Source organism: Hylobates moloch, unplaced genomic scaffold, assembly GCF_009828535.3.
Source record: "Hylobates moloch isolate HMO894 unplaced genomic scaffold, HMol_V3 SCAFFOLD_10, whole genome shotgun sequence".
Classification (NCBI taxonomy): domain Eukaryota; kingdom Metazoa; phylum Chordata; class Mammalia; order Primates; family Hylobatidae; genus Hylobates; species Hylobates moloch.
Window position 1 is genome coordinate 87145512 of NW_026652285.1, and position 16748 is coordinate 87162259.

The window sequence follows — 16748 nt, forward strand, 5'->3', positions numbered from 1 at the left end:
GAAACTATATATTCATCAAACACCACTTTCTTGACTTCTCATTTGCTCCTACCCTCTGGCATAAGGGAAGAAGGCTTACTTTTTGTATGCTTTTTCCATTGGTGCAGATGCCAAAAACAAAGCCAGGAGGAGGGAAAAAAAAAACATGAAGTCACAATGTACTAAAAATGGCAAGTTTCCGTTCAGTAGAGAGCTGGCACGTTGTGCAAATATTATTTTATTATTTTTCCCCACAAAGAATATGGGAAGCTTACTATGTAATGCATATCAGATCTATTTCACCCATTGTCTTGGCTTAGGATTATAGAGACTCCCTTACTGGAGGAAATTCTACTTAAGAAAAGAAAGTTGATCATAGTCAAGTTTGTGTTGTAGTGTTTATTAATAAACACAGAAATTGTATTTCTTAGAACTTGGGGGCTAGTGAAGAGCTTGCACATCAGCTGGTCAGACTTCCCATAGAGACAAAACAGCATTTCTGTGAAGAGGTTATTAACCATCCTCTCTTTATACACTTCCAGCAACAGGTAGCTTACTACCTGCCAGAGTGTCTTTAGGCAGATTTGACTGGGCTTCCTCCTTGTGGTCTCTATTATAGCCCATGTGCTTTGAATTAGAGCTCACAAATTTTCTAAGGCACAACTTGCCATCATTTACTGAGACAGACAGATTTGGTACCCAAAGGTAAAACTTCACGTATATCCAAGACTAGCTTTTCAGATGAGTGTGCTCAGGGAGAGAAATGCCAATATATTTAGAATCTTTTGTCATTGTGTGCAAACAATGCTAGAGATCTATTTCTCATAGAATTTTATAATTTCAAGGCTAAAAAAGGTCTTGTTCAAATGACCCTTCACAAGAAAGTTTCTTCTAAGAACCTCATAGCACTTCACAAATGAGGTCTCTTCTCTCCAGATGGTCTCACAAATAAAGAATTCATTTTCTTTGATCATGATGTTGGAGGATGAAAATTATCAGGGTCTCTTTCACGAATCCATCCAAACCCACAACACTCCTCCTCTCTCTCCCTTTTCCAAGTCTCCTACCTCCTGTAATGGGCACATAGGTAATCCGGAAGCTCTCCACTTGGGCAGTGGGTGCCCTCCAGCTCACAGTAGCTGAGTTTTCAGTGATGTCTGAGAAAATGACTTCCTTTGGGGAGCCCATGGCTGTCAAGAAGAAAACACAAGAGAAGCCCAGAAACAGTTAACTATCTTGTTCATCAATGGTTCTTCCTGAATTCCTTATTTAGGAAAACTCAGTGCCTAGAATTTGTGTCTGAGCTAAGCCTTTAAGTTGGAGAATGTGGTGATCTGTGGTTAAGTTGTGACTTGCTAGGACCAATTGTTGTTTCATTTCAGGTACAGGGCCCAGGGTTGTAGAAGAGTCATTTGGTCTAATTCAAGGGGAGTGCTAGGACCATAGCTGACTTCCAAGGAATTGAGGGAGAATGGTTTCCCAGATTGGAATATGTCCCCCATTCATTTTTGATTTTTAAGATTTTCTTAAATCTTTGCTTTCTAGTTCCTTTTATTAAATAATACTAAGACTTGACAACTGTACAGTTCTTTGTAATTTATAAGGCTTAATCCTCCTATAGAAACCCCCCAAAAGATGTGATTGTAGCCATTTTACAGAGGACCAAACCAAGGCTTCCATGAACATTCTTGTGATGTGATCTTTCTGGGTCCCAGGAGTAGGCAGCAGAGCCAAACACAGCCTGGAATCCTGGAAATAATGTTCACATAAACACTGACCTGGGCAAACCCATTCCTAGAACTGGAAGGAGGTCCAAAGCCAGGAGAACAACCTCAGGCCCATCACCAAAGCAAACACCCAGTGGACACTGGGTCTACCTGTGAGGAAAGCCATGCCCAGGGGGAGTTTCTGCCTCCCCAAATAACTCCCCTCAAAACCCAGTTTCCTTTGGCTTTTCTCTGTGTATTTTTTGGCTTCGATTTTTGCCCTCTTCAGCTGACCATGCCTACCTAGAGAATTCAGGAAACAATTTTCAGGCTCTAGGGAGCTCACTTCCTCATCTTTTCCCCTCTCCAACCCACAGGGATTATTACATGCTGAAACCCACAGAAATTCAGCAAGGTTTTTTTTTTTTTCTTCCCCTTTCTGTATTTTTCTCTCATCCAAGACATCTCCTCCTACAGCTTTCTTCTGTGGCCTGGTAGCCACCCCCAGACTCTGTGGCTGCCTGGGTTTTTGCCCTGTCCATGGAAAGTTTCAGAAACCACATGGGTCTCTGGAGCCTGAAAGAGCTTAATTGTCCAAATACTACTGAGAGGCTGGGTGACCTTGGGCAGGTCCTTTCACTTCTGTGAACCTCAGTTGCTTCATCTGTCCAGAGGGAAAAGTGGTACCCACCCACAGGGATGTTTTGAGGATTAGCAGAGATAACAAATGTGAAACTCCCAGCACAGTGTCTGGCATGCAGTGAGAATTCAGTAAATATGATTGCCCTCTCTTTGTTTTCTTTCCAATGTCCCTCTTTCCTCCATGGGCCATACTAGACTTTAAGGTGTCCCCTAGGAAAGATCGAGATGACGCTAGCTGGGAAAAAACAAACAAAAAAAAAACAGGTGTATAAACTCAGGCACTGAAGACCTCCCTCTGCCAACCTGGTGTACTCGCGCTATTGCTCCGACTGAAAACCTCATTGGTGTAGGTACATTTTAGTAGGTGTATCTTATGGCCAAACACATTAATAGCTAATATGGTTACTGTGGGTAAAGAAATTCTGCTAAATACTTGACATTCATGATCTTATGTAAACCTCGTGGCTGACCTTTGAGTTAAATTCTATTTTCCAGATGAGGGAATTGAGGTAGAGCCATGATTAAACTCCAAGGACACTGCCCCATGGTTGTTGGCTTAACCACCAGGCAACACTGTCTCTCGCTGCCCTTTCTACTGCCCTGGGCACCCAGGCCTGGCAGCTTGTGCTATGGAGAGGTACCTTGTGAGTGGGAGGAGGAGCTACAGCAGGGCCTTCTCAGGAGGAAGAGGGGTAGGACATTACAGAGAAGAGTTTACAATGGTATGAGGGAGGAAGAGAGGATAGGAGAAAGGATTAAAAAAAACAAAAGGGGAAATTTATAAACTTGATGAGGTGAAGATAGAAATTAGGCATCTTCTGTGCTCAGGAGCCCCCTTTCCTGTCTTCTCCTGGTCCTGGAGCACAGGCATGTAGACACAGACACACACACACACACAGACACACACACACACACAGACACAACACAGACACACACACACACACAGACACACACACACACACAGACACACACACACACACACACACACACAAAAGCATGCACGCAAGTGGGCATCTGTCTTTGGCTGTAAGCTACTAGGCTCTAGAGAAGAAAATCAAAGAGAGGGCTTTCCAAAAGAGCAGGGTCTGCCTTGCCTTTTTCTTTTTTGTTGTTCTTAAAAAAAATTCAATTCATGATTATTCATTCTCTTTTTTTGCTTTAGAACTGCAGGGCTTCTAGAAAAAAAAGATCAGCAAAACAAATCAATGATCAGAAGAAGTAAACTTTGAAGAGAACTGTTTATAAACCAAGATCAAAATCAAGGCTCTGCCTCTGATCTGGAGTCGTTTTATGGGTAGCCACAGGGATGAGGAGACTGAGACCTGCATCCCAGGATAGGGTGTCCCTGTTAATAAGAAACAGGGTTTTTCCCTCTTACTAGGTTGCTGCCTGGATTCTAGCATTTTCTCCAAGCCTACAAATACTGATTATTATTTTTACATGGGTGATTTCTTGCCACTTGTTAGGTCCTGAAAACTTGACAATATAAAATATCTATCTTTAGACAAAAAGGAGAGGTTTTGGCAGATGTCATGCCTATGCCTGTCAGAAACGGCAAGCAGCTGTATGCATTGGTTTTCTCTCATCCAGACTGCTCATTTTAAATAGTATTAGAATAAGCTGGTCATTGGGCTTTACTCCAAATCTAGCTCTATGATCGTAGAAAAATCATTTCACCATTCTGGTCCTCAGAGTCTTCGTGCACAAACAGAAGAGGTTGAGCTACATCATCTCTCAGGTCCCTTTTATCTCTCCTGGTGATTTTGTGGTTCTGTCCCCTGGTTCCCTTTGAAGCAGCTGCCTCCAGCGAATGCTATGTCTCTGCATCTCCCTCAGTTTCATGAAATAATTTACTTGACTTGTTGGAGGTTTTTCCTTTTCTCTTCAAAAAGTCATGTTCATCTTAGTATTATTATTATTACAAAGAGTCATATTATTACTACTGTTATTATTATCATTATTTGAGACAGGGTCTTGCTCTGTCGTCCAGGTGGGAACGCAGTGGCACGAACACGGCTCACTACAGCCTTAACCTCCTGGGCTCAAGAGATCTTCCTGCCTCAGCCTGCAAAGTAGCTGGTACTACAGGCATGAGGCACCACGCCTGGCTAAGTTTTTGATTTTTTTTTTTTGTATAGGTAGGGTCTTACTATGTTGCCTAGGCTGGTCTCACACTCCTGGACTCAAGTGATCCTCCTGTCTCAGCCTCTTAAAATGCTGGGATTACAGGTGTGAGCCATCACTCTGGGCCTAAGAGTCATATTATTAACCATCTTTTTTTTTCTCCTTGAAACAGCTCCTATGGAAAAAGGTGATTAAACTCCAAGGACACTCTAGGTGCCTTTCAGAGTTGTTGTGAGTATCAAAGTTAGAGAGCTTCATAAACAGTAGCATGTTAATCTTGCCAGCTTTCTCCTTTATCCTTGCTGATCACCATACTGATTATTCACATGTAGCATTTTATAAATATTAATGTTTATAGATAGAGGTGCTGCTTCTCCATTATCTCCCTGCTTGATATAGCTTGAACGTTTGGCCAAAGAACAAGGAGGTGTATCTCTGGATAAAATATGATGAGATAATAGATAGAAGGAAGAATCTTTGGAACGTAAAAAAAAAAAAGATGATAACTGTAACTATGATGATGCAGTAATGGCAATGTGAATAGCTCTCACTTGCTGGGCCCTTGCTACGTACCAGGCCTTCCGCTATGGACTTTACATGAATCATCTCATTTAATCCTCACAACCCTATTAAGTAAATGGCATCATACTTTTTTTGCATAAGGACTTAGCCAAATTGTCCAAGGTAACACAATCTATAATTGAAAGAGCCAGGATCAGAGCACCAGCCTGCCTGCATCCAAAGCTCCTGTGATTACTCAGCCCTGTGAGAAGAAGACTTCTGAGTCATGACTTTTCTCTGTTCTCTCCTGTTTATTTACAGTACCTGTTGTTGCTATAGCACTGACTGGCTGGGATCGCCTTCCTTTGCTTATTCCATAGAGTTCAATTTCGTATTCAGTAGCCTCTCTGAGACCTGTTATGTCCCTGGTACGTTCGGGGGCAAGTAGGGTTATTTCCAGTGGCTCAGACTGCTTTTTGGTATCTCTGATTTTGAGAACAAAATCGTCGAAGACCCCTTCATCAGCTGTCCAGGACAGACGGAAACCGTCTGGGGTGGCATCTGAAACCAGAAGGTTGTCAACTTCTGGTTCGGCTTCTAGAGGGAGAGAAAATGGTGGGAGAAGGAGGAAAGACAACATCATTTACCGGTCCGTGCAATCTTCTCTCCAGTGGGGGTATCAATATGTAGTGATGCCCCGGCTTTCAGAGATAGAAGTGTCCTGAGATACCAAAAATAAAATCATTCAACATTAACAAGTCCAGTAGAGTCAGGAGAGGGGAAAGATGGAGTAGACACATTCAATACAAGTCAAGCATATGTTTGCATATGTGAGTTTTGTCTAAAAGCAATTCTGTAAATCCACATCTGGACTCAGCATTGGCCCCTCCTACATATTATTAAATAAGTTCAAAGCCAGTAACTTGTTTACATTTGTTCTCTGTCTTCCAGTGGCTGAGTGCCCATCCCCTGCAAGACCTTTTTCTTTTCTTTTTGAAAAGACAAATAAACCAGCATTAATGATCTGTAGAGCTGCTCATGATGATACTGCTGATTACATTCCCCTTGAGCCTGCCCAAAATGGCTTTTGAAATGTTATGGTCTTTTTGCTTTGTTCTTAGTGCTGTTTCACTAAAGAAGGCTCCTACCCTTGACTTTTTTTTTTTTTTGCATTCTTTCTTGTTATTTTATTAACTATTACGTAAATGTTCAGATGGTAGAACTGAGGTTGGAAACTTTTGTGCTACATACTGTGGACCCAGGGTTTCATCTTGTATTGCCTTAACTAGACAAAACTCAATGTAGATTTAGAGCTGAGTTTCCCAAAGTGTGCTCAGAGCAAACTATTCCTGTTTGATCCTCTTCCTTAAAAACTATCCTTTGTCAAATAAGTTTGTAAAATACTGCCTGGATAAGTACTTCTTGGAGATAGTGCATGTTAGGGTGTTCTGAAAAGCCTTGCAGTTAAAGATCCTCTTTAACTTGTTTAACTCAGTCTTTCCAAACTTATTTGAACATGGAATTTCCTCACCGAGTAGGACCTTTGAACATTCTATGGAGCTAGTAATCTCTAGAAAGACTTTGGGAAACACAGATGTTTGACTATTCAGTTGTTAATTTCTGTAGGAATCATTAGTCCTGAGAAAATTATGGATTTAGTCCATGTTGCAGAGTCTCTCTGATATTAGTGATTACTGATAAAATAAGTTCACATTTGGTTTTCCAATGACGAGCCCACTGGGTAAGTTTGTTAAGATCATGGTTGAGGTTTTGAGATAGCAAAGGCTTTAAATACGTTTTGGAAATATACTCATTGGTATATTTCTTTTGAGAAGGCTGAAATGTAGCTGGGGACCAGCCAGGTTGATCACAAGGGAAGACGATATGAGGTAAGCACACAAGAGCTATGGACAAGACAAGGTCTAAAGGATTTTGAATACAAAGCAGAAATATTTCGACCTTCTCATTTCTGGGGTGGGAGTGGGGAGTATTCATTAGGTACATGTGACAAGAGGGAGTGTGGGGAGAAGGTGAAACAGTAGACCACATTTATGGATTAAGTACGGAATGTGAACAAAGATGTTAAAGTCATGGCGATCCGGTAGACAGATTACACAGAAGGGGACCAGGAAGAGGAACAAATGGCTCACTTGATTTGAAATACCTGTAACAATCTCAGCCCTCAAGGGCTTGGTTTGGTGCCCTTGGGTGAAGCCAGAGACCATAACCTCATAGCCAATGCCAGTTATGAGGCCTCTAAGCTCCAGCTTCCTCTGGGTTCCTGAAAGTGTGAATTCCTGGGGGTCCAGCAGCTTCCCAGAATCCACCACCGTTACTAGAAAGCTGTCAAAGGCATTCTCCGATGCCATCCAGGAAACTGTGAACCCGTAGGGATTAATGTCGGAAATGGTTAGGTTTTCCAGAAGGGGCAGGGCCTCTGAAAGAAGGGAGGAGTGAAAATAACTCAGGTTAGCAGCACTGACTCTGTCAGGATAGCACACGTTTCCAAGAACACCAATAGATACCCAAGTCCATCATTCAATTTGTGTTATATGCTTAGAAAATGAAAATTCAGTAAGAACTTACTGGGTGCCAGATAGTGTTATCTTGTGCAATTCTCTTAATAGCCCATGAGGTAGGTATTATTCTCATTTTACATGTGAGCAAACTGAGTTTCAAAGAAGTTGATTGACTTGGCTAAAGTTACAAGCTTGTAAGAAGAGATAGAACGAAGATTTTAGTCAGGTTTGACTCCAAAGGCCATGTAGTTCTCTATACAAATAGGATGCATTTTGTTGAGTTTGGATCCCTTTGTCTACTTCCCACTGCCTTCAGCTCTTTTTTTTTTTCAAGTATAATTTCTTTCCGGTATACTTCATGTGTTTCTATCCCACTTCTAGTGCACAGTTTGAATCAAATTAATGAAGTCAATTAGTGACATATCCTCACAAGCTGAAATAAAGTGAGGAGGTAAGGTTTTTTTTGTGTCAAAATTAATAGCTCATGGTTATAACCCACTAAGAAATTAGAAGATTTGCTAAATCGTTTGCTGTTTATTTTCCCAGATAAAGTTAGAAAACAAGAACACAAGGTCTTAGTAAATTCTGTCATCATCTCTCCTTCCTTCATTCGTTCACCAAACATGTATGTCCCAGGCATTCTGATTTCTCAGGTGCTAAAGGGCCTTTTCACACATTGGGATATCCAAAAGGAGTGAGCTTATGTTGTCTAAGTTTCCATTGATACTTTCCAACTGACAAAGCTTCACATTGTTATCCTAGTTAATCTTCAAAATGATACAGTAAGGTAGATATTGCTACCTGCCTTCCAACCCTGATCACATCTAAAAAAACCAGAGAGGCTAATGACTTATCCTAGGTCATACATCTGCTAGGTGCCTAAGCTGAGATACAACCAGGTCTTCTGACTCCAAGTTCTATGTTCTTTCCATACCCAAAGCCAACCGCAATCAGTGATGGCAATCCTGAGGGATAAGGAGGATTAGTGGAGAAGGTTCAGCGTCTCTTTTCTAGGTGTTTTTTCTTTTCTTTTTTTTTTTCTGACAGTACTGGTAAATGCATTTTTTTTTTAAATCAGAAGAAAAAAAAGAGACAGGAATTTCAAATTAGCTGCATCTAGTTTAGACACTTCTTTTCCATTACAGCTAAATGGAAACTTTCAAAGAGATAAATGCTCTTGCATTAATTCACTAATGCCTAGGGTCTAATCCATGAGACATAAAGAAAAATGTTTTAAAAAGAAGTGTTTGGTGACTGAATGAGTAAGGGAATGAATACCTTCATTTTGTAAATAAAGATTTAAATTTTGCTGTGGCTTGGACTTCCTGTAGTTATCTTGAAACACTTGGTGTTTATTCTGAGGCATTTTTTTTCTTGTAAAGATTTCCCAAGAATCATAATTGTATCAAAAGCGAAGATGAAATCTCTTATACTGTGCAAAGAGTCTTCGTCTGAGAGACAAGGGTCTCAAATTCTGTTCCTGGATTTTGTTTAGATAAGTGGCATCTCTCTTTGATAGCTGGCCTCTTTGCACCTCCACACCATCAAAGCAGTGAATTCCAACGAAAGTGAGGGCATTCAGGCTAATTAGGCGATCAAGGGCTTGTTATTTAAGAGTCCCTCCTGTTTTGTTTTTTTTTTTTTCTTTTTTAATATGCTTCTTTTAAAACGCAATCTTTTCACATCATGGATTAGCTGAGACAATGCTGTAACTGGATCTAGGATTCCCAAGACTGGCTCTCTCAGCTTCCTTTTCTTCTGTTATGTGGGAGGTCCTGCAAGCTGCTACAAGCAATGGCCTGATGGGATCTGTGGCCATTTCTCCCCTCCTGAGGAGTGAGAAACTCATCTCGTTCCTCCTTGTCTCAGTCCCTTAAGATATTACCATGTTCTGCATTTGAAGACTCATCTGAATGATTTAATTCACATTAGGTAACTGGATAGGAAAAAATAATCACTTTTTAATCTTACATTAAAACACATCCAAAGTTCTCTTAAAAAGGAGAGGGAGTTCATGATTGCATAGGTCTGTTGTTCTATCTAGGCTTATTGGTTATTTTTAAGAAAGCCACTTTCCTAATAATGTTGGGAGACAGCAGAAAGAACTTAGCATCTATAAAATTCCTACTGGATGCTAGGCAGTTAAATTTCATCAACTCTATTTAATCTCTGAGACAAGGCTCCCAGAAGTTCCTGTGGTATCCTCTCTCCATGCATAAGGAAATTAGGGTTCAAACAAGTGAAGAACTTGCTAAAATTATGTAGCTAAAAAGCTGTGGGAGAGGTTTAGAAACCACGCAAGCTTGATCTCAAAAGCCTCACTCTTCCAGGACACTATGCTGCCTATAATTAAATATTTAATTGTACTAGTTGACATGTCTTAGTGATGGCAATTTAGACCCTGGGAGAGACCTGGTTTAATGTGAAAATCAGATGGCAAAGTCCGTCTTCTGAAAATTATCACTAATGAAAAGGAAGAGACTTCTAAATACTTTCTGAGGCTTTTTGGGCTAGAATTTAGTAAACTGACACCATGTGCAGCCTTTGCCATTGAAGTTTTTGCTGCCACCATTTGGCAGCATTTGCCAAATTGAACATTGGCAAATGTGCGAGAAGTCAAGTTGAATGAATGGGTAGGGCTTAATTAAACTAGAAATTTACCTGCCATCTGAGGTTGAACATTCATCAATCTATTGTATTGTCAGTTTTAAGAATAATTATTTTTTAAAGAAAAAGATGGTTATACTTTTGGGGCACATATATGAACTGCCTTACCTAGCATGATTTATGAACAGAATTTCTATCTTAGGCCTTTACTAACTTAGGAGTCACTTTTTAGGCAGAATCTCAAAACTGTGGATAAAACAGCCAATAAAACTGGGCACAGAAAACCCTAAAAGCTTTATACAACTCTTGAGAACGTTGTCTCCACTTCCTAAGAGCAGCTGTGAAAGTCCTCTCCTTTATAATAGTATATGCTTTCTCTTTACTTAGAAGTTTACATGTATTATCTTGGCTATCATGAGTAATGTATTGTAACCTGTGTCTGTCAATGGATGAATGGATAAAGAAAATGTGGCATATAGATAGATAGATAGATCATATTTATATATATATACATTCCATATGTGTATATATACATATATATATATACACATATATATAATGGAATACTTTATAGCCTTAAAAAAGAGGAAAATTCTGTCATTTTCAACAACATAGATGAACCCAGAAGACATTGTACAGAGTGAAATAATCCAGGCACAGAAAGACAAATACTGCATGATCTCATATGTGTAATCTAAGAAAGCTGAACACATAGAAGCACAGAGAAGAATGGTGGTTACCAGTGACTGGGGCTGGGGAGATGAAGAAAGGGGAGATGTTGGTCAAGGAGTACAAAGTTCAGTTAGACAGAAGGAATAAGTTTTAGCGATCTACTGCACACCATGGTGACTGGCCATAGTTAATAATAACATATTGAATACTTCAAAATTCCTAAAACAGTAGATTTTAAATGTTCTCACAGCACAATAAATAAATAAATACATAAGTAGGTGAGGTGATTGATATGTTAATTAGGTTGATTCAATCAATCCACAATGTATATGTATATCAAAACAACACACTATTCTCCATAAATATATACAATTACTATTTGTCAATTAAAAATAAGAGAGTATACATTTGGAGTGAAGATTGTATTTTTGTCGTATTTTCCTTTAAGATGACTTATCTCCTTTTCTCTCTGTGTTAGACAAGCGAGAACCTCTGATTGAGTACCTGTAACGACAAAGGCAGTGAGAGGTCTGGTGGGATCCCCAGCCAAGGTGGTCCCTGCCACACTGACGTCATAGCCAGTGTTCTCCACCAAGCCTGTGATGTGAGCTTGCTTTGCATCTCCTGAGACTGTGAATTGCTGGGACTCATGCAGTGAGTGAGTGTCACTCACATTGATAACAATCTTTGCAAAAAGCCCAGCTTGAGTGGTCCATGACATGTTGAAACTGTTTGGAGTAATATTGCTAAGGATTAGCATGCCCAACTGTGGCTCTGGTTCTAAAGAAGGAACACGGGCAGAGAGAGAGAGAGAGAGAGACATTATTAGAGGAAGCAGTGGATTTTTCCAGAATGTAGCCATAGAACATGAAAGCATTGATGTCTCCAAATACATGCAGAAGAGACAGTGTGTTAGGCTGTGTCTACACCTGCATTGAATATGATGATAGAAAATATATTTCTTTCTCTGCAGGTGTAGATTTGTGTTCTTCATTTTTATTTTTATTTTTTAGATCTGTGTTCTTTTAAAGCATAGACACCACCATTTGCTAGTCATGTATGAAGAAGAGTAGACAAGCCATTAGAGTGGTAGATTGGAATAATGTAAAGGGTATTAAGGCTACATTTTCTAAAGTTTGTAATGGGGACACAAGCCCTGTAAGATGTACCAAGAAAAGACAGCTTTATGATTAAGTATGCATGGTAAGCACTGAATATTATGTCTTATCATAGAGATTCACGAGGTGGGTTTGCATTTTAAAGGCTCTGACAGGCTGATTCTGTCAATAAACCTATTTAATTTTGTTTAGCCCATAATTTCATAAACTTATTGATCAATGCATACCCTATCTGAGAAATATCCTTTGAACATCTCAAGGAGCTGGTGTTCCATTGAACATGCTTTAGAAAATGCTTCTTTGGAGTTTCCTTATTTAGTATTATTTTTTAGTATCTATTGGTTGCACGAATTAAAGGCTAATATCCATACAAGAGAAATTTTTACAGTACTTAATATGCACTGTAGGAAAATCTATATTTCACCATTTAATACCATAAATGTGAAGATGGCTTCCATTAAAAATTCCCGGTGAATGCAAAGGTGAAAGAAAAACTTGAAGTTAGGCATTGAATTTTCTGCTTAGGAAACTCACTTATTGGATAATTTGGACAGATAGATGGTTTCTCTGAGGTTAAATATCTCTTTTCTGTTAAAATCTAGACATTCAGTTTTGAGAGCAACTCATTTAATGTTGAGGGACCTATATGGCTAGATGTTTATGGGGCTGGCCTCCTAAATGCTCATTTATCAAATAAAACTAATTTTAAAGTAAGGTGCGGCCCAGATTGTATTTTAGAGAGAGGCAACAGTACTGGAGGATTCAGATATTAAGATCAGGATTTAGAGTTGGGAAGAGGCACAATGTTTCTCCCAATGACTTGGGAGTTATTTTGCTTCAGCTCCAAAATTTGGAGGAAAGAAGGGGCTCATTTGGATAAACTTTAACTGCACAATCGTACAGCATAACTCGACGTCATAAAATCTCTAAGATCAAAAAGGATTTGGTTCAGAAGCAGAATATAGCCATTAGCATTGACATGGGATTTCCTCCTTATCAATTAGTTTCAGAAGGTAATAATGCAATCATTTTCAGCTATAGCCTTGACAAATTCCCTTAACCACACAAAAGATTAAAATGTTTCAAGCGGAACTCTGTTATTTCCCTATATTTTGCTGTAGAAACAATCTCCCAAATTAAGGATGCATGCTGGAATTCTTCTCATGCTACCCGACAGACTGCCAGTGCTAACAGATTCACCATGCAGAATAAGACTCAGGTTCTTGAGGTCAGCTTTACCTCCAGCTGTCTCTCAAAGGGTGCAACCAAGCTGAGAAATGAGATGCAAGAAAAAACAGAGAAAGATAGCGGTAGTTAGGATACGGTCAGTGTTCCATGCAAAATGAGGGGCATTTTTCTCCCACCACTTTCAACCTTCTGAAATGACTCATTGACATGCTAGCTGCTTCCAGGAAAAAGAAACATTTTCAAAAGTTAATACTCTGAATATTCACCACATGCACCAAGATTTGGACAAGATGATGGCTTGAAAGAAGAGCCTGAGACTTTGTGACAGCTATCAGTGGGTGACAAAACATGCTTGACAAAGTACATGTCAAAAAATAGTAGTCTTCATTCAAAAATCTCAAGAACAAGCCAAGACCACTGAGTCCTCTCATGCAGTTCTTGGGTTGTGATTCAGTCTATTCTCAGCATGCTCAGAGCACCCCTTTTTTTTTTTAAAAATCCTGCTAGAGAGAAAGAGAGTGCAGATCTTTCTGACCAAGGCACCAGAAATGGCATGCACATACCTCTTTGAACATGACATAGGCAAACTTTGATTAGAACGACCACAGGCAGATGATAATGGATGGTATTGAAAAAGATTATTCAAGATCAGATGAAAGGATGGTTTAGAAATTCAACCAAAGCAAGTCAGGTTAACTTCATACAAACAGAACAACTCCAGATGTGAATGGATATTTAGGAAAAAGAGGTTTGACATTGAAATTCTTTAATTTGGGGTGAGAGTTATTTTAAAGCTTTAAAGCTTTGATTTGGATGGCTCTATCAAATTTGAGAAGGATTGGGAACAACTAGGAGGGTGAAAAGTGGGTAGCGGGTGATTTTTGGAAAGCTATTCAGAGGAAATTCAATGAAGAGTGAAGAAGCCATAATAGGAAATACCTGTGGTTGCTTGGACCATCAGGGTCTGAGCACGCTGCCCGCCAATCAGCCCATGAAGGTGGGCAGTGTAATTAGAAGAAGCTTTGAGGTTGGTGATGACAGAGCTGCGAGACACCCCAGGCACAGAGAGCACCATGGTCTCCTGGGGGTGATGGGAATTACTAACTTCTATAAGAAAGCTATCAAAGGCAGACTCCTGAGCTTCCCACGAGATGGACACACTGCCCCAGGTTATGTTTGAGACAGTGAGGTGGCTAAGAAGAGGTTCAGCTACTAAAGCAAGAGAAAAAAAAAAAGAAAGTGTGTCAATTTAAAACACCATTATAGAGTCAAAATCAAAACACATAAGACTAAATCCATAAAGTTTTAGACTTTACCCTTTGTTAATGGTAAAATAATTTGTCCCTTGTTGAAAATCAGTTTGAGCCATGAGAAACAAACATATATGTTTGCCTAATTTTGTCCTCTAAGTTTTTTTATACTTGAACTTGGCTGAGATAGGAACTGGATAATGTTGGCTCTCTGCCTTATCTGTGGATCACCCTGATGACAATTTGTAGCCTCATGTAGAATGAGGACAGACCCTCTCTCAACCATGGGTGACCTAAATGACAGGCAATTTTGATGCTACAATGTCAACCCTTTTCTTGGATTTCCCAGACTGTGAGTCCCCTTTTTGTAAACTATAAGGAAAAATTATCTTATTTGTTCTGTAGATATTGTTTATTTTTTTCTAGTTTGTGATTTCTTCATTCACCTCTCAAGAGAAGGCACTGTCTAAATTGTGCTAAGAATGCTATTTTGAATGTATGGGACTCCCCTTTCTAAATTCACATAAGGTTCTCTTTTACTGCATGGCAAAGAGCATCTGACTTAGTGCACATCTCACAGACACCACAAATTTAAAGTGAGAGCAGTTTATTCTTTTGTTTTTTAAACTAAGTCCCTTGTTTGAACACAACTATTCTACTTTTATTTTTGCCATTTATCATTCACTATTCTGAGGGCAAGACAACATGGTCTGGTCTTCTAGAGGTGGTGTTGGAACTGGGGTGGTCTGAATGGCATGGCTGCCTGCTGCACTCATCTGAAAAGTAATCTTTGCTGTTTCTCTTTACTTTCCCAGTTGGAAAAAAAATACCCAACACCATCAACATGATTATTAAATCACTGGGATATTTGGGTATTGCAAGGTCCAAGAGACTAGGAAGACAAAGACACTAAGATAATACAAAATAAAATTTATAAGACCTCTTTGACTGAGGTAGACATCTTCCAAAGTCAAGAACAACTCTTGTTATATAGCTTTTTAGTTATGAGAGGTTAGAATTCTTTTCTCTAGATTCCATATGGCAAACTAGACTGAACTACATTTTATGCTGTAAACGTCCTGGTCAGTGATAAATCAGGCACATGGCTTTATGGCAATCCATTATGTGGGCTGCTGTTGGAAAAGAGTTATATTAAACAGCACTCCAGCCTAGCACCATGGAAGAGTTAGTGCCCTGTGGCTTGTACATCAATGGGCGAGGAGAAGGAGAGGCTTCACCCTGCAAAGAAGACTGTGGAGAGAGTGTGTTAGAAATGGGAGAATGCACATGTACCTGTCGTGGCTGTGGTACTGATGGTTTTGATCCGGATGCTGGGAGCAAGTCCAGAGAGGTAGACAATAAAATCAGTACTAGGGGGTAGCCCTGAGATATGGGCAGTTCGTTCAGCACCAGAGATATTATATTCCACAGTCTCCAGCAACCTATTGGAATCAATAATTTCAATGGTAAAGGTCTCGAAGATCCCATCAGTGGCTGTCCAGGAGAGATTGAAGCTCTCTGGAGTTATGTCAGAAACATTTAAGTTTCCAATTTCAGGTTCTTTGGCTGTAAAAGGAAGGGGTGGGGGAGAAGAAACAAATAAATTTGAGTTAATTATTTGGCTGTGTTTTAAGATTGAGGTTGTTAATGGAACCATTGCTGGGTAGAGAGATCTGATAGTTCAGGGCTATGATGGAAGGAAGCAATGTTACCAATTAGTGCCAAAGGGAGAGAAAAAGCAGTTTTGTTAAAAGAAAAATTAGAAAAAGGAAGGTATGGCAATTAGATTTCTCTATGTGCAGTTGCCACATATATTCAGGCCCTGGCCAAGAAGATGTGCTGAGTGATCTTATCAGGAACTGTTGCATCTTAACCACACACGCCTCTGGGAGCCCTACCTCAGGGTTGCTGGCCACTGGTCAAAAGATATGAGCCCTGGCAACTTCCAGTCTCTTGAATTGCATTAAGGAAACCAAGATTATTTGGATGCCTCCCACAGCCATTCTTTGCTTTGAAGGAGCTCCCATCTATTCAAATGAGGGCTAAATAATTCTGATGCCATTACCCTCCCAAGGTGGTAACTTGAGGTTTCTGATTTTGTGACTTAATGGTAATTACCAATTTCTCAGTGTAATTCTTGGTATTTTTTTCATAGTTTAGACAAGGACCAGCCAGCCATTCTCATATTCTGTTAAAATAGCTTGTCCTCTTTTAACTGCTGCTATGCGGGCCAGAAAGGCTAGTATTGCATTGCCAACCAAGAGGGCTAAGCCAAGGCAAGGCAGTTTAGGCCATCCCTTTCAGCGAAGAAATAACATTTTGTCTTGAAGATGGTCCTGCCAGTGCTTTCCCCAGCCATAAGAATAAAACATGCAGAGGGCAGGTAGGAGCAGGGTTTGAAAAGCTAGTACTGTCTCTTTAGCAAGAAAGAAGGCTCCTGGT

General features: G+C 39.8%; 1 protein-coding gene across 1 annotated transcript in view; it reads right to left on the reverse strand.

Annotated features, from left to right (window-relative positions):
* TNC (tenascin C) overlaps window positions 1–16748 on the reverse strand; it is a 91330-nt gene that overhangs the window by 20993 nt on the left and 53589 nt on the right. The window contains exons 15-18 of the mRNA XM_058445736.1: window positions 15600–15872; window positions 7117–7389; window positions 5277–5549; window positions 1047–1169 (exon numbers count right to left, since the gene is read on the reverse strand). Coding sequence (XP_058301719.1) covers window positions 1047–1169; window positions 5277–5549; window positions 7117–7389; window positions 15600–15872 — 942 coding nt within the window. The remainder of the gene's footprint in view (window positions 1–1046; window positions 1170–5276; window positions 5550–7116; window positions 7390–15599; window positions 15873–16748) is intronic.